This window comes from Convolutriloba macropyga, chromosome 14 (genome assembly GCF_964194025.1).
Source record: "Convolutriloba macropyga chromosome 14, txConMacr16.3, whole genome shotgun sequence".
Lineage (NCBI taxonomy): Eukaryota > Metazoa > Xenacoelomorpha > Acoela > Convolutidae > Convolutriloba > Convolutriloba macropyga.
In genome coordinates, this window is record NC_134481.1 from 40,541,923 (window position 1) to 40,564,264 (window position 22,342).

The following is a 22,342-nucleotide window of genomic DNA, read 5'->3' on the forward strand; positions in this document are numbered from 1 at the left end:
TACACTTTCTCAAACACCAAGGTATGTAACTCATTTCCAGTTCTGACATTGAGGCTTTTAAACAACGACGGGCAAATTCTTTACCGATGCCCGAAAACATGCAAGGCTTCAGAGCCAAAGATTTTCCAAGTCATGGGAAACGATTTTCGAGGATCCATGACTAGTGATGAATGATTAAAACACTCACGTGCACATTTTAAAAAGCCGGAAGTATGCAGTGCCAGAAGTCAAAATGCCAGAAGTTGCTACTTAGCCAGACTTCCGTTGACTTTCGTCATTTAAAACGTGCGCGTTTCGTGTTTTAAGCATGGTTACGTGACTCTGCAGAAGTCACTTCGAAATTCTGCGACATAATGTCTCGATTTGTTTCGCGGCTCTCGATAAACGCCAGAAGCTCTCAGTGACTTCAAGCAGAGTCACTTAAACATTACTTAATATGGATATGCATAGTCGCAGTGGATGAGTTAAATGAACTGACCTGACTCGACAGAGATTTGTGACTTGTCTGTTTCCATCATTAGTCCTTGTGATCTGAACAGTTGAGCTAAAATAGTCACAATAAAGGTATGACATTACCTATGAACATCATATCTACAATAATGCAAAACCTTTTCCAAATTTATTGCTGCTGCAAGATGAAATTTTACAAAATGTTTTCCGGCAAAGTTGACTTTAATCAACAAAAGGCTACAATCTAAGTTTTCAATGCCTCAAAAAAAGAAGATATTGAAAACATACCCGGCAGATTGCCGGAAAATAGCCGCCGTTGATTCCAATAAGCATGATTGGGATTGAAAGAATAGAAGATATTGAAAAAAAAAATTTTGTACAAAAACATTTTTTAAGTCAGATTTATTTTGATGGCATTTCGCAGTTGATCATACTTCTGTTCCTTAGAAAGAGGCTACAGGGGCTACTATCAATACCAATAAGTATTAGAGATGGTAACTAAGACTTATAGGAACGACGTTCAATTAGCGGGCATCTAAAATTGGGCTTTATGGGTTTATCCCGTTTCTATTTCTGACTTCAATTTTTAAAACTGACTCTGTTCATTTTGAATTGCTTTGCTGAGCAACTGATGTTCAAATTCACTTTAAGCAGAATGAGAGAAGAGAGAAGTCAAAAAGATTTCACGCAAAATGTCGAAAAAGCGGCAAAATGGTAAAGCGAAAAAAAGTTCGACGAAGTAAAAAAACATAGCAGGACAAGTCCTGACGTACAATTCCAAGAATTTTCATTGACTAAACAGAAAACTATACCTAGAACGGACTATGAATGGACTGGAAAAACCATTTAGAAAAAAATCCTATCCAAAAAATCGAAAAAACAGTAAAAATCAAAGTGAAATTGCCGCATGTGAACAAAAAACCACTAGCGAGCAAGCGAATTTCTGTCCAAACACTGTTTTCTCACTCTACTTTAAAATTAGAGCGCAAAAATTTCACGCCGCAAAACCACTCGCTTTTTCGCTCCACTTCCTGTTTCGGCGTGACCAAAATCACTACTCCAATTTGACTTCAAAAAGCATGCAAATGTGTGAACAGATCTTAAAAAAAAGACAGCGCCCCAATACAATTCAAATTCTTTGAATTGTAAAAAAATAGGAGGGCTATAATAGCCGGCAGAGAAGATGAGGGCGGCTATTAAAAAAATATTTTTGTACAAAAACATTTTTTAAGTCCGATTTATTTTGATGCCATTTCGTAGTTGAACATAACGAACTTCTGTTTCTTAGAGAGAGGCTTCAGGGGCTACTATCAATACCAATAGGCATTAGAGATGGTAACTAAGACTTATAGGAACGACGTTCAAATAGCGGGCATCTAAAATTGGACTTTATGGGTTCATCCCGTTTCTAATTCTGACTTCAATTTTTTATACTGACTCTGTTCATTTTGAATTGCTTTGCTGAGCAACTGATGTTCAAAATCCCTTTTAGCAGAATGAGAGAAGAGCGAAACTAGCTTAGAGAAGTCAAAAAGATATCACGCAAAATGTTGAAAAAGCGGCAAAATGAGGTAAAGCGAAACATTTTTTTTATTCGACGAAGTAAAAAAAAAACATAGCAGGACAAGTCCTGACGTACAATTCAAAGAATTTTCATTGACTAAACAGAAAACTAGACATTAAACGGACTATGAATGGATTGGGAAAACCATTTAGAAAAAATCCGATCCAAAAAAATCGAAAAAAACAGTAAAAATCAAAGTGAAATTGCCGCATGTGAACAAAAAAACCACTAGCGAGAAAGCGAAATTTTGTTCAAACACCGTTTTCTCACTCTACTTTAAAATTAGAGCAAAAAAATTTCACGACGCGTGATCAAAATCACTACTCCAATTTGACTTCAGAAATCATGAAAATGTGTGAACAGATCTTAAAAAAAAGACAGCGCCCCAATACAATTCAAATTCTTTGAATTGTAAAAATTCTTTGAATTGTAAAAAAAAGACAGCGCCTTAATACAATTCAAACTCTTTGAATTGTAAAAAAAATAGGAGCGCTATAATAGCCGGCTGAGAAGATGAGGGTGGCTATTAAAAAGAACAACATGCTCCACACAAAACCTAAAAGAACGACTTAGTTGAAAAACTGCCATGAAAATTTGAATCATTTCTGTTTGTGCCCCCCCCCAAGCTTAGTGGGTGCTTATTAATTTGACCCCTAAACCTACGTGGCATATTTTTACATAATGACTTACTATGTAATGTAGGTGACCTGCAACTGGGGATGCCTAAAGTACTGGGGGGAGGGGGCACAACCGGAAAAAATCCGATAATTCAAACAGAATCAGTTGGAAACTCACTTTTGGCAGCCCAGCCAGCTGCGGTCTCCACAATAGCCCCGTTCTCTTCACACGACTCATGGCACAAGTAAGCGACCACCGGAGCTACATAACTCGGCTTCAAAGCATCAATCAGTTCTAAAATAGATTTCCCAAGATGAAAACTTTCAAATTATTCATAACAAAACGAGTTATAGATCAAAAGCTGATCGTGGTTTGATTTAAGTCCATTAGTTGATCATTAATTCAAACACTTCTCAATTAACTTGTTCGGGCTTACTTTGTTGGCTCCTAGCCTCATTTCCCCCATAATTATTATTACCGTTAACCCCCTTGCTCTTACACTTCAACCGAGAAACAAACTATACACAATGTCCTTAAGTGGCTAGCAATTCCCCCCCCCCGCGCTTAGTAGGTGCATAATGCTTGCACCCCCAAGTGCACTTAATATATTAACACAATGATCTACAGTAATGGAATCGCGGGGGGGGGGTAGCGTACTCGAGTACGGCAATAACAGAATAATCTCCGCGCAGCTTCATCAGATCAGATAATTACGTCATTTTTGGCTTCTTAACTTAAAAGATGAACTAAAATAAACCTTGAGGCATAACTGTTTGAGTCAGTCTTGATCCGGCGACTGGCGCAACCGCATTACAGTGGATATTATACTTTGCGCCCTCTTTCGCCAGGGTGCTACTGAGTCCAACCAACGCCATCTTTGCAGCCGAATAGTTCGCTTGGCCGAATGAGCCGTAGAGTCCCGATGTTGATGACGTCATGATAATTCGACCATACTTCTGTTGTCGAAAGTAGGGCCATGCAGCTTTTGTGGTAATGTATGACCCTCGTACATGCACGCGAAAAATCATGTCTAAAAAGGAAGAGTGGAACAAATTAAACATTGATTGATATTTATTACCCAATCCAGATGCCTGGACATCGATTGCTTCGATAAAAACTGAACAAAAGCAAAAAATTGTCGGTTTATTAAACTGAATTTCCCAATGAACCTCGCATTCAAATTATTGTTTTCTTTTTCAATAAGAAACCAAAAAAACTATTTAAAAATGATTCCACTTCCAAGTTATGTCTTATTCTTCTTCCAACTGGAACGATTAAGGGACTAGTACTAATAAACGGCAGATTGCTGAAAAACAGCCGCCGTTTTTTCCCATAACCAAGATTGGGATTGAAAGAAGAGAAAAAAACCAATGAAAAAAATGAGTTTTGCACACAAACAATTTTAAAATGCGAAAATTTTTGATGTCATTTTGGAGCTTAAGATACTCTTGTTTCGTAGTGAGAAGACACAGCTGATAGTATAAATACGAATAGGCATTAGAAATAGTAATAACAAACGGGTAATGGGCTTCTAAAATTGGGCTTTGAGGTTTCATCCCGTTTCTATTTTTGATTTCGCTTTTTGATACCGACTCTGTTCATTTTGAACTTGCTTCGCTGAGCAACTGCTGTCTAAAAACACTTTTAGCAGACTGAGAGAAGTGTGAAACCAAAGAAGTCAAAAAGATATCAGGCAAAATGTTGAACAAGGTGTGAACTAACATAAAGCAAAAACAATTTAAGATGGACTTTAAGCTTTAACCCATTTTTTTTTTCGTTTCCAAACTTTACTTTCAAAATCAATAAATTTAGATCGCTTTAATGAGCAACTATAAGACACCGATGCAGCAGAATGAGGTGAAGACCAAAAATTAACCTGAGAGAAGAGTGTGAAACCAAAGAAGTCAAAACGATATCAGGCAAAATGTTGAACAAGGTGAGAACTAACAAAAAGAAGTCAAAAAGATATCAGGCAAAATGTTGAACAAGGTGTGAACTAACATAAAGCAAAAACAATTTAAGATGGACTTTAAGCTTTAACCCATTTTTTTTGTTTCGTTTCCTAACTTTACTTTCAAAATGAATAAATTTAGATCGCTTTAAAGAGCAACTAAAGGACACCGATTCTGCAGAATGAGGTGAAGACCGAAATTTAACCTAGAATTCAATAACATCCAACTTTCAAAATCCAACATTCATTCATGAGCGTTTGCACATAGTGTTCCGACACCACTCATCCACGATTTGATTTAAAAGTCAACCGATAAGAGAAGGGATCGCACACTTTCCATATACTTATATCGTTCAACAAACAACTGAGTGAAAAGAAAAGGTGGATAAAAGAGCCGATGATACTTGCGATTTATAAGAGTACTGGACAAGAGAAAACATCAAATAAAACAATCATTAATCGCTGAACAACTGCTGTCTGGAAACACTTTAAGAAGACAGAGAAGAGTGTGAAACCAGCCTACAGAAGTCAATAACGTCTCAGGCAAAATGCTGAACAAGCTGTGAACTAAATTAAAGCGAAAAAAAAAATTATACGCCAAAGCAATAAAATGTGAGCGCGATGATAGCCTGCTGAGAAGATGAGGCGGCTATTATAAGTTATAGAATAAAATGTTAGGCAATAGGCTGTATGCTTTAACCGATTTTCTTGCATTCCCTTCCACACCACTTTCAAAAACAATAAACTAAGATGACTTCAATGAGGAACCATAAGACGCCGACGCAGCAGAATGAGGTGAGTAAAAAAATTTAACCTGGAAATCAATAGCATCCAACATTCAAAGTCAGAAAATTATAACTCAAACGTGAAATTTGGTAACGCGTATATCTTCATTGATAAAGTTTAACAAGGAGACTCGGTAAAGTTTGTTCGCATATAATGTTACGATCCCAACTCCAAGTTTGGTTTAAAGTCTACCGCATGAGGAAGGGAAAGAAAATTTTCAAAATATTTATATATCGTTCAACGAAAAACTAAGTCAAAAAACGAAGGTGGATTAGAGAGCTCATGAGACTTGTGATTTACGAGAGTACTGAACAAGAGAAAAATATCAAATATAAGCAAACATTAATCGCTGAGCAACTGCTGTCTAAAAACACATTTAGCAGACTGAGAGAAGAGTGTGAAACCAGAGAAGTAAAAAAAGTTTCGAGCAAAATGTTGAACAAGCTGTGAACTAAGGTAAAGCGAAAAAAAATTAGTACGCCAAAAACAACAAAATGGGAGCGCTATGATAGCCTGCTGGGAAGCTGAGGCGGCTATTATCAGTTATAGAATAAAATGTTAGGCAATAGGCTTTATGCTTTAAACGATTTTTTTGCATTCCCTTCCAAACTTTTCTTTCAAAAACAATAAATTTAGATAACTTTAATGAGGAACTATAAGACGCCGATGCAGCAGAATGAGGTGAAGAACAAACTTTAACCTAGAAATCAATAATATCCAATATTCAAAGTCAGAAAATTATAACTCAAACGTGAAATTTGGTAACGCGTATATGTTCATTGATAAAGTTTAACAAGGAGAGTCGGTAATGTGCGTTTGCACATAGTGTCACGATCCCAACTCCAAGTTTGGTTTAAAGTCTACCGCATGAGGAAGGGAATGAAAATTTTCAAAATATTTATATATCGTTCAACGAAAAACTAAGTCAAAAAACGAAAGTGGATTAGAGAGCCCATGAGACTTGTGATTTAGGAGAGTACTGAACAAGAGAAAAACATCAAATAAAAGCAAACATTAATCGCTGAGCAACTGCTGTCTGAAAACACATTTAGCAGACTGAAAGAAGAGTGTGAAACCAGAGAAGTAAAAAAGTTTCAAGCAAAATGTTGAACAAGCTGTGAACTAAGGTAAAGCGAAAAAAATTAGTACACTAAAGCAAAAAAATGGGAGCGCTAAGATAGCCTGCTGGGAAGCTGAGGCGGCTATTATCAGTTATAGAATGAAATTTTAGGCAAAAGGCTTTATGCTTTAACCGATTTTTTTGCATTGCCTTCCAAACTCTACTTTCAAAAACAATAAATTTAGATAACTTTAATGAGGAACTATAAGACGCCGATGCAGCAGAATGAGGTGAAGAACAAACTTTAACCTAGAAATCAATAATATCCAACATTCAAATTCTGAAAAATATAACTCAAAGGTGAAATTTGGTAACGCGTATATGTTCATTGGTAAAGTTTAACAAGGAGACTCGGTAATGTGCGTTCACACATAGTGTTCCGATCCCACATCCAAGTTTTGATTTAAAGTCTACCGAATGAGGAAGAGAAAGAAAATTTTCAAAATATTGATTTATCGTTCAACAAAAAACTAAGTGAAAAAATGCTGGTGGATTAGAGAGCCGATGACTTGTGATTTAGGAGAGTACTGAACAAGAGAAAAATATCAAATAAAAGCAAACATTAATCGCTGAGCAACTGCTTTCTAAAAACACTTTTAGCAGACTGAAAGAAGAGTGTGAAACCAGAGAAGTAAAAGAAGTTTCAAGCAAAATGTTGAACAAGCTGCGAACTAAGGTAAAGCGAAAAAAATTAGTACACCAAAGCAAAAAAATGGGAGCGCTATGATAGCCTGCTGGGAAGCTGAGGCGGCTATTATCAGTTATAGAAAAAAATTTTAGGCAATAGGCTTTATGCTTTAACCGATTTTTTTGCATTGCCTTCCAAACTTTACTTTCAAAAACAAAAAATTTAGATAACTTTAATGAGGAACTATAAGACGCCGATGCAGCAGAATGAGGTGAAGAACAAACTTTAACCTAGAAATCAATAATATCCAATTATAACTCAAACGTGAAATTTGGTAACGCGTATATGTTCATTGATAAAGTTTAACAAGGAGAGTCGGTAATGTGCGTTTGCACATAGTGTCACGATCCCAACTCCAAGTTTGGTTTAAAGTCTACCGCATGAGGAAGGGAAAGAAAATTTTCAAAATATTTATATATCGTTCAACGAAAAACTAAGTCAAAAAACGAAAGTGGATTAGAGAGCCCATGAGACTTGTGATTTAGGAGAGTACTGAACAAGAGAAAAACATCAAATAAAAGCAAACATAAATCGCTGAGCAACTGCTGTCTGAAAACACATTTAGCAGACTGAAAGAAGAGTGTGAAACCAGAGAAGTAAAAAAGTTTCAAGCAAAATGTTGAACAAGCTGTGAACTAAGGTAAAGCGAAAAAAATTAGTACACTAAAGCAAAAAAATGGGAGCGCTAAGATAGCCTGCTGGGAAGCTGAGGCGGCTATTATCAGTTATAGAATAAAATTTTAGGCAAAAGGCTTTATGCTTTAACCGATTTTTTTGCATTGCCTTCCAAACTCTACTTTCAAAAACAATAAATTTAGATAACTTTAATGAGGAACTATAAGACGCCGATGCAGCAGAATGAGGTGAAGAACAAACTTTAACCTAGAAATCAATAATATCCAACATTCAAATTCTGAAAAATATAACTCAAAGGTGAAATTTGGTAACGCGTATATGTTCATTGGTAAAGTTTAACAAGGAGACTCGGTAATGTGCGTTCACACATAGTGTTCCGATCCCACATCCAAGTTTTGATTTAAAGTCTACCGAATGAGGAAGAGAAAGAAAATTTTCAAAATATTGACTTATCGTTCAACAAAAAACTAAGTGAAAAAATGCTGGTGGATTAGAGAGCCGATGACTTGTGATTTAGGAGAGTACTGAACAAGAGAAAAATATCAAATAAAAGCAAACATTAATCGCTGAGCAACTGCTTTCTAAAAACACTTTTAGCAGACTGAAAGAAGAGTGTGAAACCAGAGAAGTAAAAGAAGTTTCAAGCAAAATGTTGAACAAGCTGCGAACTAAGGTAAAGCGAAAAAAATTAGTACACCAAAGCAAAAAAATGGGAGCGCTATGATAGCCTGCTGGGAAGCTGAGGCGGCTATTATCAGTTATAGAAAAAAATTTTAGGCAATAGGCTTTATGCTTTAACCGATTTTTTTGCATTGCCTTCCAAACTTTACTTTCAAAAACAATAAATTTAGATAACTTTAATGAGGAACTATAAGACGCCGATGCAGCAGAATGAGGTGAAGAAACAACTTTAACCTAGAAATCAATAATATCCAATATTCAAATTCTGAAAAATATAACTCAAAGGTGAAATTTGGTAACGCGTATATGTTCATTGGTAAAGTTTAAAAAGGAGACTCGGTAATGTGCGTTCACACATAGTGTTCCGATCCCACATCCAAGTTTTGATTTAAAGTCTACCGAATGAGGAAGAGAAAGAAAATTTTCAAAATATTGATTTATCGTTCAACAAAAAAACTAAGTGAAAAAATGCTGGTCGATTAGAGAGCCGCTGACTTGTGATTTAGGAGAGTACTGAACAAGAGAAAAATATCAAATAAAAGCAAACATTAATCGCTGAGCAACTGCTTTCTAAAAACACTTTTAGCAGACTGAGAGAAGAGTGTGAAACCAGAGAAGTCAAAAAGGTTTCAAGCAAAATGCTGAACAAGCTGTGAACGAAGGTAAAGCGAAAAAAAATAGTACGCCGAAGCAAAAAAAGGGGAGCGCTATGATAGCCTGTTGAGAAGCTGAGGCGGCTATTATTAGTTATAGAATACAAGTTAGGCAATAGGATTTATGCTTTAACAAATTTTTTTGCATTGGCTTCCAAACTTTACTTTCAAAAACAAGAAATTTAGATAACTTTAATGAGGAACTATAAGACACCGATGAGGCAGAATGAGGTGAAGACCAAAATTTAACCTGGAAGTCAATAACATCCAACATTCAAAATCAAAAAAAGGGAACTCAAATGTGAAATTTGCTAACGCGGACATGTTCATTCATAAAGTTTAATAAGGAGACTCTGCAGTGTGCGTTCGCACATAGTGTTCCGATCCCACATCCAAGTTTTGATTTAAAAGTCTCCCGAATGAGGAAGGGAAAGAAAATTCTCAAAATATTTGTATATCGTTCAACAAAAAACTAAGTGAAAAAATGATTGTGGATTAGAGAGCCAATGCAACTTGAGATTTAGGAGAGTACTGAACAAGAGAAAAAATCAAATAAAAGCAAACATTAATCGCTGAGCAACTGCTTTCTTAAAACACTTAGCAGACTGAGAGAAGAGTGTGAAACCAGAGAAGTCAAGAAGGTTTCAAGCAAAATTCTGAACAAGCTGTGAACTAAGGTAAAGCGAAAAAAATTAGTACGCCGAAGCAAAAAAATGGGAGCGCTATGATAGCCTGTTGAGAAGCTGAGGCGGCTATTATTAGCTATAGAATAAAAGTTAGGCAATAGGCTTTATGCTTAACCAACTTTTTTGCATTCCCTTCCAAAATTAACTTTCAAAAACAATGAATTTAGATGACTTTAATGAGGAACTATAAGACACCGATGCAGCAGAATGAGGTGAGGAACAAAATTTAGCCTAGAAGTCAATTACCTCCAACAATCAAAGTCAGAAAAAAGGAACTCAAACGTGATATTTGCTAACGCGTATATGTTCATTGATAAAGTTTAACAAGGAGACTCGGTACTGTGCGTTCGCACATAGTGTTCCGACCCCACTGATCCACGTTTTGATTTTAAAGTCTACCAAATGAGGAAAGGAAAGAAAATTTTCCAAATATTTATATATCGTTCAACAAACAACTAAGCGAAAAAAAACAATGATGGATAAGAGAGCCGATGAGACTTGCAATTTATGAGAGTACTGAAAAAATGAAAAAAAAATCAAATAATAGCAAGCATTAATTACGAACAAAGCTTGATGTCTATATTTAAGAAACACTTCAAACCAAAAAAGGAAGCATAAAACCATAACTAAACTAAACAACCTGTATCTCATTGGAAAAGATATGAGATCTGTCAATAATGAGAGCAAAAAGGGGGCAAAAATCAAAAAAAAATACGTTTCCATTTTTGAAAACAATAGAAGAGTTAAAACCAATACGTATCAAATCAGCTCATTAAAAAATTTTACCTCAAAGGAAGCAATTGAGAACAGTCATTTTCCATACTATGCCAGACGATTGCAAAAGGACAACAAAAACAAAAAAAAATTCCCATTAAATTTAACATTAAAGAACTATCGGAACTTCTAACACCTGTAAAAACTCATAAGCTATTCACGGAAAAAATTCCACATCTTCAATTGCACATTTTTACAAGGCCAATTGGGCCACCCCATTAGTGCAATAATGTGCCAAGGAAACAAACTCAAAAAATGGGTGGATATCCAAAAATCAAGAAAATCCAAATATAAAGAAACCACTCGTTGAAAACGATTAAAAAACCGGACCGTGGTTCAATAGAAAAGGGATGCAACCTGTCATTACATAAACAAAGCTACAAAAATAACAGAAATAAGACAAAATTGACAAAGCTCATAATTGCTCTCAAAGCTTCAAACAAAAACAAATTTACTTGCAACTGTTCGGAAAGCCATCTTTGCTCGTTATTAGTGAGACCGAAACTTAAGACAAAAATCAGCAAATACGGAGAGAAGTCAAAATTTAACAAATAGTTTATCGAAATTTCAGTCTTGAACTCAATAAAACTTTAAGACCCTGATTGAAGACAATAAAATGACAAACGAATTCGAATTTTTTGCTTGGATCTCAATTGATAACTGGCTCTTTTTTGTAAACGGTTTTTGTAAGAAGACGAAATTCACAAAATTCTGAGAACACAATTCTAAGCTCCATAGAGATCGGTCAAAGCAAAAGCTTACACCAAAATAGTGTTCAGAGCAATTGAAAGCTGATGAGCCTTGTCAATAATGAGACCAAGTAACTTGTTGTTGACAATGAGAAAAAATTAGGAAGAAAAAATACATTTCCTTTGAAGATTGAGGGAACATCATTAAAACCGTTAGTTATAAACTGAAATCATTAAATAAATTAATTTAAACATCCAGAGAAGCTATCAAGGCTTTTGATTGATAGCGGCAAAATCAAAATAACAAAATTTTGCGAGAGAGCGGCTTTGCGGCCGTTAACACCACAGCTATTTAATGAAATCTTTACAAAAGTTCTTTTGCGCATTCTTTCAATGTCAATTGGAGCTGTCTTTAATGTGATAATTTGAAAAGGAAACAAATAACCATCTCAAATATAGGGAAATATGCAAAAATCACAAAAAAATATGAAACTTTGTTGTAAGAAAGCCAATAAAACAATAGTTAAATATATAACCACTATTGAGAGTATTTTTGCTTGTATTTAGAATAAATTTTGCCCTGTATATATTGAGACTAAGCTAAATGTTGACAGAAAAAAATGGCAACCTTCAAAACTTCACTTCGACATTCTCCCAAACAAAACAATCAAATCCATAAGAGACATTAGATAACCAGCGGAAGCCTTTTACAGCTTCATCTATAGCTCTTAACATAAGACGAAGTTATCAGGCTGTAAAAAGAATGACAAATGAAGACAAAACAAAAGAAATCAATCAAAGTTTACAAAACATCGTTACACCCATAAAGACTGCGTGTTTTTCTCTGAAGACAAAAAACATATTCATTTGGCTTCATTTTGTTATAAAAAGGATCTGTCAAAAGCTGGGTATTTATTTAAAATCATTTTTCTCAGTAATTAACATCAAAAAAATCAAATGAAAAAATACTTTTGAAAAAGACCGCGCCCCCAATATTATCTGAATAATTATTGACTGTAAAAATCCAATAAGAGAACAAACCTAGCTGATTTTGTTGCACGTCCAAGAAAAACAATTACTTTTTCCTTATGTTTCCAAAAGAGATCAATTAGCAAATTTCAACAAACCAAAAATAAATGAGTCAATTTGTATAATTATTGAGTTAATTTTTCAAAAAAGCCGGCAAGATTTTATTTCCTGAAGACTCCTGTAGGAAACGAAAGTACGCCTAGCCTTACTGGAGTTTCTAGAGATTGTGACTGAAGCTATTAGGTGTGTACTTCCGGCATATTTAAACAAAGTGGGATATAAATTGTATTTGGAGCCATTTGTGATTTAAAAATGTTTGAAACCCGAAGAATTTGGCAAAAATACTAGCCAAAAACTCTGATAAAACCAATCGGCAAACCTCGCGGTCTTGAAAATTAAAGCCAATAAACTGTGTTATAAATTTTAACAAAGTTTACCAAATTTTACGGAAAATGTGAATAAAAACAACGGATTTCCGTCTACTATTCACAAAACTTTATACCTCGATAACTCCTTGAAAAAAAAACGGAAATCAAAAAAATCTTATAATTCTATAGTTCACGCTGGACGGGCTTTCTAATGATACTAGTCTCGAATCTACGATGAATATATCAATCGAGCAAAATTGAAAAAACAAAAAAAACCATTTGAGTATATAGTTCCTCCCCCACAAGTGGGTCGGAACAAAAATATAGCAGGACAAGTGTTCGATTACAAATCAAACTTTTATTGACAAAAACAAAAATATTCAGAACAACCAGAACTTCCAAAGCCACTTGCGTAGAAAAAAAAACAGAAAAAATGGAAAAAAAACTGAGAACAGAAATTGTAAGTGAAAATTGTTTTCTCGCTACATCGAATTTGGCATTAAAAAGACAAAACATACGATTTCGCTTTTTCTGCCTTTACTGGCTGTGAACAGACCTTGAGACAGCCTTTAACGATTTAAGGAACTTGAAAAGTGACCAAAAAGTGACATAAGTAACCGTGCAAAAAATACATCTCCAGAAAAAAATTAGACTCAACAGAATCCTGCTGGTGCATGGCTAAGACACGCGATAACATTTGCTGCAGCTTTGTAGTTCGCACAGACACCTATTTCGCAAATAATCATTATGAAATTAGTAAGACAAGAAAATTCACAATATCAAATGCTCGGTGAAGATTTGACTGCGGGACTAATTACTCTTAGACAACAAGTAGTTGCGGTGTAGGTTCACAGATAATATCAGCATAACGCCTAGGAAAGCTATCCTCATTATAGAGGGAAACAAAGCAAAATTGCTATATAATCCCTGGAGAGTATCACCGGGGATTTCAGAGTATCATAAGTTGTGCACTCACTATTCACAGTGGATTTTATTAAGCTCTGAAAACGACTTCAACTTAAAGTCAGCGTGATTTGAAGGCTCCGAGAAAAATCAAAAAAAAAACCAAAACTAAAGATTCAAACAAGGAGACTCGGTAATGTGCGCTCGCATATAACGTTCCGACGTTTTGACTTTCTTGTCCATCAAATGAGGAAGAGATAAAAAACTTTCAAAACTCATATATTCAAAAACAATTAGTGAATCCATCGCTTTAAGCTCAATCCACTATACAAATTAAACAAAAACACATTAGAGGGCCGATAATACCTGCCGTTAAGGAGAACAAGAGACAAGACAATTAAAATAAAAAACAACAAGTATTACTTTCGACCAAAACTCTATGTCTATCTATTTTTAAAAAAAAAACCTAGCCAAAAAGTCAAGATAGCATCAGATAAAAACCAAACTAAACCCACTCACGTGCATTTCGCAAAAAATAAGGGACCTGTTTTCATTGAGAATAACTACAAAGTAAACATAGCTGGCAGATTGCCAGAAAATAGCCGCAATAGATTCGTAGATCGGCAGTCTAAAAAAAACAGTAAAAAAGACAGACCAAAAAAATTCGTCTTTTCATTGAAGGCTGATCTGTTATATTTTGATTAAAAATCTGTATAAGTTATTGCTGCCTCTATTAGCTGATCTCAAATAACCTTCATTTAGAATGATACACACCCATTTGACCTTATCTCTTTGAGTTAAAGTAAATAAAAGTCAATTTCAAAGTGAGGAAGTCATTTTTCAGAGTGAGGTAAGTCAAGTGTGACCAAAAATTTAATCCCGCGCATGAAAAAAACTCGCTCCACTAAGAGCGAAAAATGACGTCACACATGCAATTCAGTTGAAATTGCATGAACGAATGAACAAAAAATGGCTGTGACGTCATATGGTCGTAACAAAAATCATGTCGACGATATAAAAAAAAACCAAGAGAAGGTCAATAATAGCCTCATCTATCGCTGTGCGGCTATTAAAAACAAAAAAAGGGCAAAGCTAAAAAAACGTGTATTCTTCAGAAAACAGTTAATTTGAAAGTCAAGAAAAGCATTCGCAATCAACTGAAATTAATCAATAGCTTTATTTACAACTTCATACGAAGCCAGAAAGACCTGCGGTTGTCCAGAATTAAATAAGACTACAAAAGAACATTTACAGGTAAAAACATCAATTAAATTTTGCGAGGAAACGGTTTTGAATCTTATAAAATCACAAGCTATTCGGTTAAAGTGTTAAACATAGTCAATTTCGCCTTATTTTAGGACCTTTGATGGGATATGTAGCTGGTTATTGAATTGCAATTAATGATAAAATTGGACAATGCAGCAAAAGAAAATCTTAAAAAATTGGAAAAAATCCAAACAGAAAAAATTGAAATATCGTAGTATCAACGTCAAAAAACATTATTAAACAAAAAAACAGCAATGAAGACCACATTATAACTCTTTCGAAAGACAATGCAATCCCTCTTTCTAAAGAGTCTACGTTAAAAGGTCTACGAAATGAAATTGCAAGTCTCAAAAAACCATTTTTTTTAAAACAAATTTTCCAAAACCGTAAGTCATAACCATAAAATTTTAACAAAAAATAAGTGATAAAAACAACTTTTTTAATATTTGGACATTTCGTTAGTGAGATCAGGAGAAAAAACTACAAGGCAACAACGAATACACTCAGAACTCAAAATTTCACAAGCAATTTTACGCAAACGAAGCCAAAAAACCATACGTTTTTGCTGAACTTATAATGTATGTCAATTGGCCTTCATTTTACATGAAAGGCTTCCTGACAGGCTTACTTACAGATGAAACACAGATAAGAAGTTGGTCAGTTTGCCTTAGGCAGCTGTATCTTTAGTCCCACTAAAATCTGTTTAACGCTTAACCTTGCTCATAAAGTTGAATTCACAATTCAAAATCTTGCTTAAAATTTTAGCGACATGAGCAAGTTGAGAACAATTTCACGTGAGACTAAAAATATGGAAAACTGGCCCGCATCTAATTTCCTCTCTAAGCAAGCTTTACAGTTTATCCAAAAAAAAACAAATCTAATAACTTCTGATGATTATACGTCGATTGATATTAAAAAATCAATAGACGGTCAAAGTTATGTTGACTAAAATTGTCTACTAACAGGCAGTTTACGATGAAAAATTACATTTTGTGCGTTTAATTTTGTCAACGAGTATAAAATTAATGAAGCATTTCTACCATTCTTGCCTCTTCATTTCCATTTTACAACTCCAATAAATTTGCTCGTTATTCTCCCATTCATGATAAGATCTTGTTCAGAGCATGGCCATCTTTTGATGCTCGTGTCAACAATTAAACAGCAGCACAAAACAATGCAGCTTAAACTAACCTCTAAACTGCAACCACTCCTTCACCAGTTTATAAATTTGTTCAGCAAATAATGTCAAATCAAAGCAAAGTTTGCACGATTTGCAGAATAACTTGGCTAAATGTATTTATTACTTTTAAGGTAAATTTTCACCTAAACTCAAATTAAGGTAAAGTTAAGATAAAACTTCACTAGAATTTGAGTTTACCTTAAATCCGTTAACGCAAATTTACTATAACTTTATTAGTGTGTAGGCGATAGGCAGACCATATAAATTATGGATATTGTGTTAGATATGAAAAATTGTGTTAGTTTTCTTGTTTCGTAAAAATGCATCCAAAAAAATTTTAAAAATTCAATTAATCTCACCCCAATCTTCCTCCGTCATTTTGAGGAAAGACTTGTCCCGCAGAATTCCAGCATTGTTCACTAGCACGTCTGAAACATTATCCAACCGAAGATAATTACGTAATCATCTATAGTGCATCTATTACGTAATCATGAGGAAAACTAACCGATTCTGCCGAAGTTCTTGATAGCTGTTTCCACGATTTTGTGACCGTTCTCGACGGAGTCTAAAAGCAAATGAACACATAACTAGTTGCCACAATATATAGTTGATATCAAAAAACCTCCTTTTTATAGTCAGCAGAGCACAAATAAAGTAAGCTGCTAATTCTTTTAACTAATATAGTTAATCAATTTTGTTATTATTCTTCAGTTCCTCTGAACATGCATCCTATGTAACACTATGACATTCAAGTTATCGCCAGTTCTGAATTTCATTTTTCACAGCCAAAACTAGACGTAAAAGTTTCAGTTCAAATCACCAAAAGGTAAAATAGCGTTAATATTAGATAAACATGGCAATAGACTTCCATCCCCATATACTACAAGTAGTCATAATGGTTGTGAATATATTATTCACTCCAAAAATTGAATCCCTTAACAGGTACGATTTCACTTTAAACCTTAAAATGAAACGATCCAATGAAACGATCGTAAATGATTCCTCTCGTACCCCGTACAAAAATTTTGTTGTCATTGACAAATTTGAACAAATTAGTGTCCAGTTTTTAATAGCGTTTCACTTAATCTCTATATTTGATCAGAAACCCAGTGAAAAAAATAGACTTTTACGCCTCCAAAAACTTCAAGATTCGGGTGTATGTAAAATGTATCAACACAGAAAAATTCAATTTCATTCAAAAAGAAGTACAATTAATTCCAACGCACATGTCGTGGTTTCTTAGTAAAAGCTTTCGATAGAGTCATTGAAAAATATTTGCTCGACAAATACAACCTCAGTGGGCAGTTTCGAAATTTTGAAATTATAGAAGCATCTGAAGTTATTTAACATAGCCGGCAGATTACCGGAAAAAAGCCGCGAGACGCTTGTAGCCTTGCATGGAATTGAAACAACTAACGAAACAAGATAGACAGATTGACCACCAGTCCTCTAATAGACCACTAGACCTTTTGGGTTGGATTCGGACTGTCATTTTTATGAGACACATACGCTCTATTAGGAAAAACCCTAATAGAGCCTTTTCAAAATTAATATTTGAAATCAAAAACTCAAGACTCTAATACTCAAGAATTATGGCACATAAGTTTGGCTTTAATTGAATGCACACTATTGATCTTTAACAAGTAAAGTTCATAAAACTTAAAACTCATTAATTGATTTCAGAAGTCAATTTTTGAGTGAAGTAAGTCACGCAATTGATCTAAAAGCAGAACAAATGTCACGTACACAAATTTTAACTGCAAAGCAGATTGAAGAAGTCAATTCTAAGAAATCAGTTCGCAAGAAACAGCGATTGAGACGACGAAATAACATAGCAGGACAAATCCTGACTTACAATTCAAAGAATTTTCATTAACTAAACAAAGAACTTGACCTAGAACGGACTATGAGAGAAATCGGAAAACCATTTCTAAAAAAAACTCAGATAAAAAATAAAAAACCGACAAATGTCGGAAGAATTGCTCTTGAACGACAGGCGAGTCAATTTAATTCCAGGGCTGTAGCCCAGATCAATTTTTCTTTATGGGTGCAAAAAACCTGTACCCCGCCGGGATTCGAACCACTGACCTCCCGCTCCACAGCCACAAGCACTAACCACTGCGCTACAGATCAATTTACACTCCTATTCTGCAACCGATTTTATATTAGCTTTACTTCGGAGCAATAGAGATCACTCAAAAATGAAGAACGAAAGCGTGAAAAAGTCACTTGAGAAGTCAAAGAATGTTCTAGAAGAAAAGCGCAAAATTGTCCAGCAAAAAATTTGCATAAAAAGACACATACGTTTACAATAATTGCTATGAACTTCGTTCAAGAGCAATTAAACAGAAAAGCAATGTCAAAATTCCGCATATGAGCAAAAAAAATCCTATTTAGCTGTGTGGTTCCTCAAGGCACTTGATTAGGACCAATCCTATTTCTTAAATTGATTCCCCAACGTCCATCTGTTTGCAGAAGGAACGTAATATGTTTGCTAATGACACTCTCAGTTACGAACTGTTAAAACATTGCGAGCATGATACGATTTATATGATGTCTGTTATTGATGATTGCTGGAAATTCAATTTTATTTTTCCCAGAGAGAAGCCAGCAACGGTTCCACGTAATGCATAATAGCCAATTCTTTTTCCCATCAACTAACCGTAATTGGGCACAGCTTCTCCGCCAGCAGCTCTGATCTCACTCACAACTTTGTCAGCTGGATTCGAAGATTCATCCTCACCTTTTCCACCAAGAATGTCTCCTCCGTAGTCATTTACTACAAAAAAACTGCCGTTCAAAAAAGAACTGACGTTCAAATGTACAAGAAGTGTTAATGCCAATAAGTTGCTAGATTTTCTTTTAAAATAGCCGCAATTAGAAATACAGATTCAGAACATTAGGACGTTACACTTCTAATAAGCTCTGCAACTGAACCGAAACATCTGATTTCGTAATTACAATTAACAACTTCTGGCTGTTTTACTTCACTAAAATAGACTTTTACCGTTAAATTCAACGTTTCAAACGATTTAGAAGCTGTCGAAAATCTTAATAATGATTGTGTAACAATAGATACCACACTTCAAAAGGAACATATTAGCGTTGAAGGTGCTTCGGAAGCTGATCAAATTAGTGGGAAGCGGGCAAGACTGAAAAAACCGAAAATTTCCAATTCGGTACCTACGACTCTGGCACCCCTCTTTGCGAACAGAAGTGCATACTCCCTCCCCAGTCCATTGCCAGACCCAGTCACAACCACCACCCGATTCCCAAACAGATACTTGGTCGCCATGGAAGCGGACATAAAGTCGCTGTCGCCAAGTTATTAATTGACAATTATTACAAATTATGAAGCGAAGAAAGTGAAGTACAGGTCCAATAGTTAGTGAAGTAACAGTCACTATGAGATCTGAAAATTCAGTTTGATGATACTTAATGGATCCGTGAATGATTTAAAACCGCAAAGCAGCAGTTAACACAGCATTTTGTTTGTCTTGATAAGAACTTACCAATCTGCTTCCTTGAATGTTTTACCACTAATTTATTGTAATTTACTAGTGTGCGTTCTGTTTAAATGATGCAAACAATGTTTAATTGATATACGACATATTGATAACTCATTTGTCAATTATTTTCTGACACTTGGACGTATTTCAAAGCAAAAATTGGTCCACTTTTCCAACTGCCGAAGAAATATACTCTTTTTATGCTGAATTAAAATTGATGTTATACAGACTGTAAAACAACGTACAATTTTGAGTTATGGGTTTGTTAGAACAATTTAATATGAAGTTTTGATTTCATGCAAGCTTTTAACCTAGTTGGCGTAGTTTGGAGATAATCTTGATCCGCTAACGACAAGAGGCTAAAATGCAACCAATAGAAAGTTTTTGCCAGGATTATTCAATGTCATTGTCTATTTCTCATGGCCTTAGAAACTATTTGAAACAAAAAAAATTTTTTCATTTCCCCACTCGAGATAAAATTTCAAGGCGTATCATTCAGTCAACAGATTTTCTAATTATGTAAATTGTACCGAGCAATTAACAATACGAAACAATTTGAGTAGCATCACCGACTAACGTCGGAGCGAATTGCTCTTAAACGACCGACGAGCGGTTGTTTTTGTCAGTAGCTAGCTACGGTTTAAAGCTGGCTTTAGCTTAATTGAAGGGGTGTGAGGTGAGCGCAGAGGGGAGTGGGGTTTACCTTGAGAGTGTTGGAGGGGTGTGTGCTGGTCAACCTCCCTTCACACCATAAGTATGTCTCCAAAACAGTTTCTGTGAATCGCATACATTGAGACTAATGAGCTGAAAAGCTCTAAGAGCACTTAATGCCCGCTGGGCGCTACCTGCTTATCCTGAGGAGCAAAGCTCAAATGGATGAGACGAAAATTCCGCCAAGCGAAAAATCGCATAAAAATACCAAAATGACTAATATAATTGCTACAAACTTCGTTGGAGAGCAATTAAAGGTAGTACATATTTAATATTTTGGAGATTTTATTTAAAAATATCAAAAACGGATCCCCTCCAATGATCTTTCGTGTGAGGTTGGGAGTGGCGCAGAAAATACTAACATAGTCAGTGACAGAAAAAAAATGATGCGACATGACAGAATCTTCTAAAATAAAAGAAATCTTCTGATAAAAGAATCAAAAATCTAAAACCGATGCCAGACTGCAGTTTTCAGAAATAAGCAAAGCAAATCCTGAGTAAAGGATTAATAGCAAAATTTGCAATTTTTATGCAAAAAAACTTTCAAAGTTCATTGAATCATTTTACTGCTTTATATACAACTTCTCAACATATCCCGATAAGCTTGAATTGGGCGCAATAAAAGTCAGACGCAAATTTTGTCTCGAGTATCCGTCTTCATTTCAAGTTACAACTTCAATGTTCAGTCAGAACAACTTTGCGTTTTCCTATCAGATCATCAAAGACACAGAAGATATCCGCATTTTTCAATTTGTTTCGATTACTTTAAAACTGTTTCGAACCATGTCAAGAAAGTTCCCGATTTCTTTCATCAATAACGTAGTTTTGAAAAAGGGAAACCTCAAAAAAATAAGAACTTAGATTGAATTTTGACAACAATGCAACAAAAATTTTGAAATCTCACTCGTGATTAAAAGCCATACGTATTTTACGAACACTATTCTAATGCTAGATGCAAAATAAGTCGAAAGTAAATAAGTCAAAATTTCCACGCATATTGATCTTTGAACTTTTTCTCAACTTTAGCCTTTTCCTGGTGAAATCATAAGTACGCTTTCGCTTTGAACTAACAGCATCTGAAGGAAACAGTTGAAAAAATCAAAGTTTCCAAACTGCACAAGAGATCATGCATCTCCAAAAAAACTGTGAAGAAGGCTGGAAACGTTAGTTTTTTTTTCAAAAAAAACTTTCTGACTTTGAAGCCACCAGTCTGCTTATTTCTATAATTCAAAGAGGCCACAGATTGCACGCCTTGCACACAAGAGTCCAAGGAATTTAAGCTAACTATAGTTAACTTATTTTAGTGAGGGCAGATCCTTGTATTGTCGAAAAATACGTTTCCCAAATCAGATCAAAAAGAGTTGCAGAATTTGACGTCGCGAACACAAATTCCGTTGCTAAGTGCTACACGTCATTGCAAACCTATTGTTTGACTTCGTCGAAAGTTGAATAAAAATCGAAGCCGACGAAAAACTGAAATATCAGATACTTAATAACAATAAATGGGGAAAAATGTGAAAGAAGATAGACAAAAACAAGAAAAACAGACAATACAATTGTTTTCTATCAACTAAATTTGAATTTATAAATCTTACAGCCATCAGAAAGCTTCTTTGAACCTTCTGACTTAATCACAGACAAAAGGGAACAAAAAATGCAGAACTCGAAGACAATGGCAAAAACAAATCTGAACTCATTGATTTTTGTTCCAACCACTTGTGGGAGGAGGAACTATATACACAAATGAGTCTTTTGTTCAGTCAATTTTGGCCGATCGATATACTTAATCATCGAAGAGAATTGAGACTGGTATCTGAGAAATCCAGCGTAGAATACGAAATCAATAATTTTTTATTTTAGTTTTTACAGGGAGTTATTGAAGGTTAGTTTTTGTGAATAGTAGACGGAATTCCGTTGTTTCTATTCAAATTTGCCGTATTTCTTGACCAAATTTCCCTCAATTTTTCGAAAATTTGTTTAAATTGTGAACAACAGTGTTATCCATTTTACTGATAGGGATAGAGGAGGTTTGCCCATTTGTTTTATCCTCGTCTTAGTTAAAATTTTTGCTAAATTTTTC

General features: G+C 34.9%; 1 protein-coding gene across 2 annotated transcripts in view; it reads right to left on the bottom strand.

Moving 5' to 3' along the window:
• LOC142353348 (peroxisomal multifunctional enzyme type 2-like) overlaps window positions 1-19,463 on the bottom strand; it is a 46,943-nt gene extending 27,480 nt beyond the window's left edge. Inside the window, exons 1-7 of one of the 2 annotated variants that reach the window (XM_075405579.1) lie at window positions 19,226-19,463; window positions 18,705-18,821; window positions 16,548-16,607; window positions 16,402-16,470; window positions 3,390-3,662; window positions 2,810-2,926; window positions 479-544 (exon numbers count right to left, since the gene is read on the bottom strand). In XM_075405579.1, the coding sequence (XP_075261694.1) occupies window positions 479-544; window positions 2,810-2,926; window positions 3,390-3,662; window positions 16,402-16,470; window positions 16,548-16,607; window positions 18,705-18,821; window positions 19,226-19,349 (826 nt within the window). In that variant the 5' untranslated portion in view covers window positions 19,350-19,463. Of the gene's footprint in view, window positions 1-478; window positions 545-2,809; window positions 2,927-3,389; window positions 3,663-16,053; window positions 16,094-16,401; window positions 16,471-16,547; window positions 16,608-18,704; window positions 18,822-19,225 lie in introns of those variants that run through there. The other variant, XM_075405580.1, reaches the window with a different exon arrangement.
• Window positions 19,464-22,342: the final 2,879 nt, after the last annotated feature.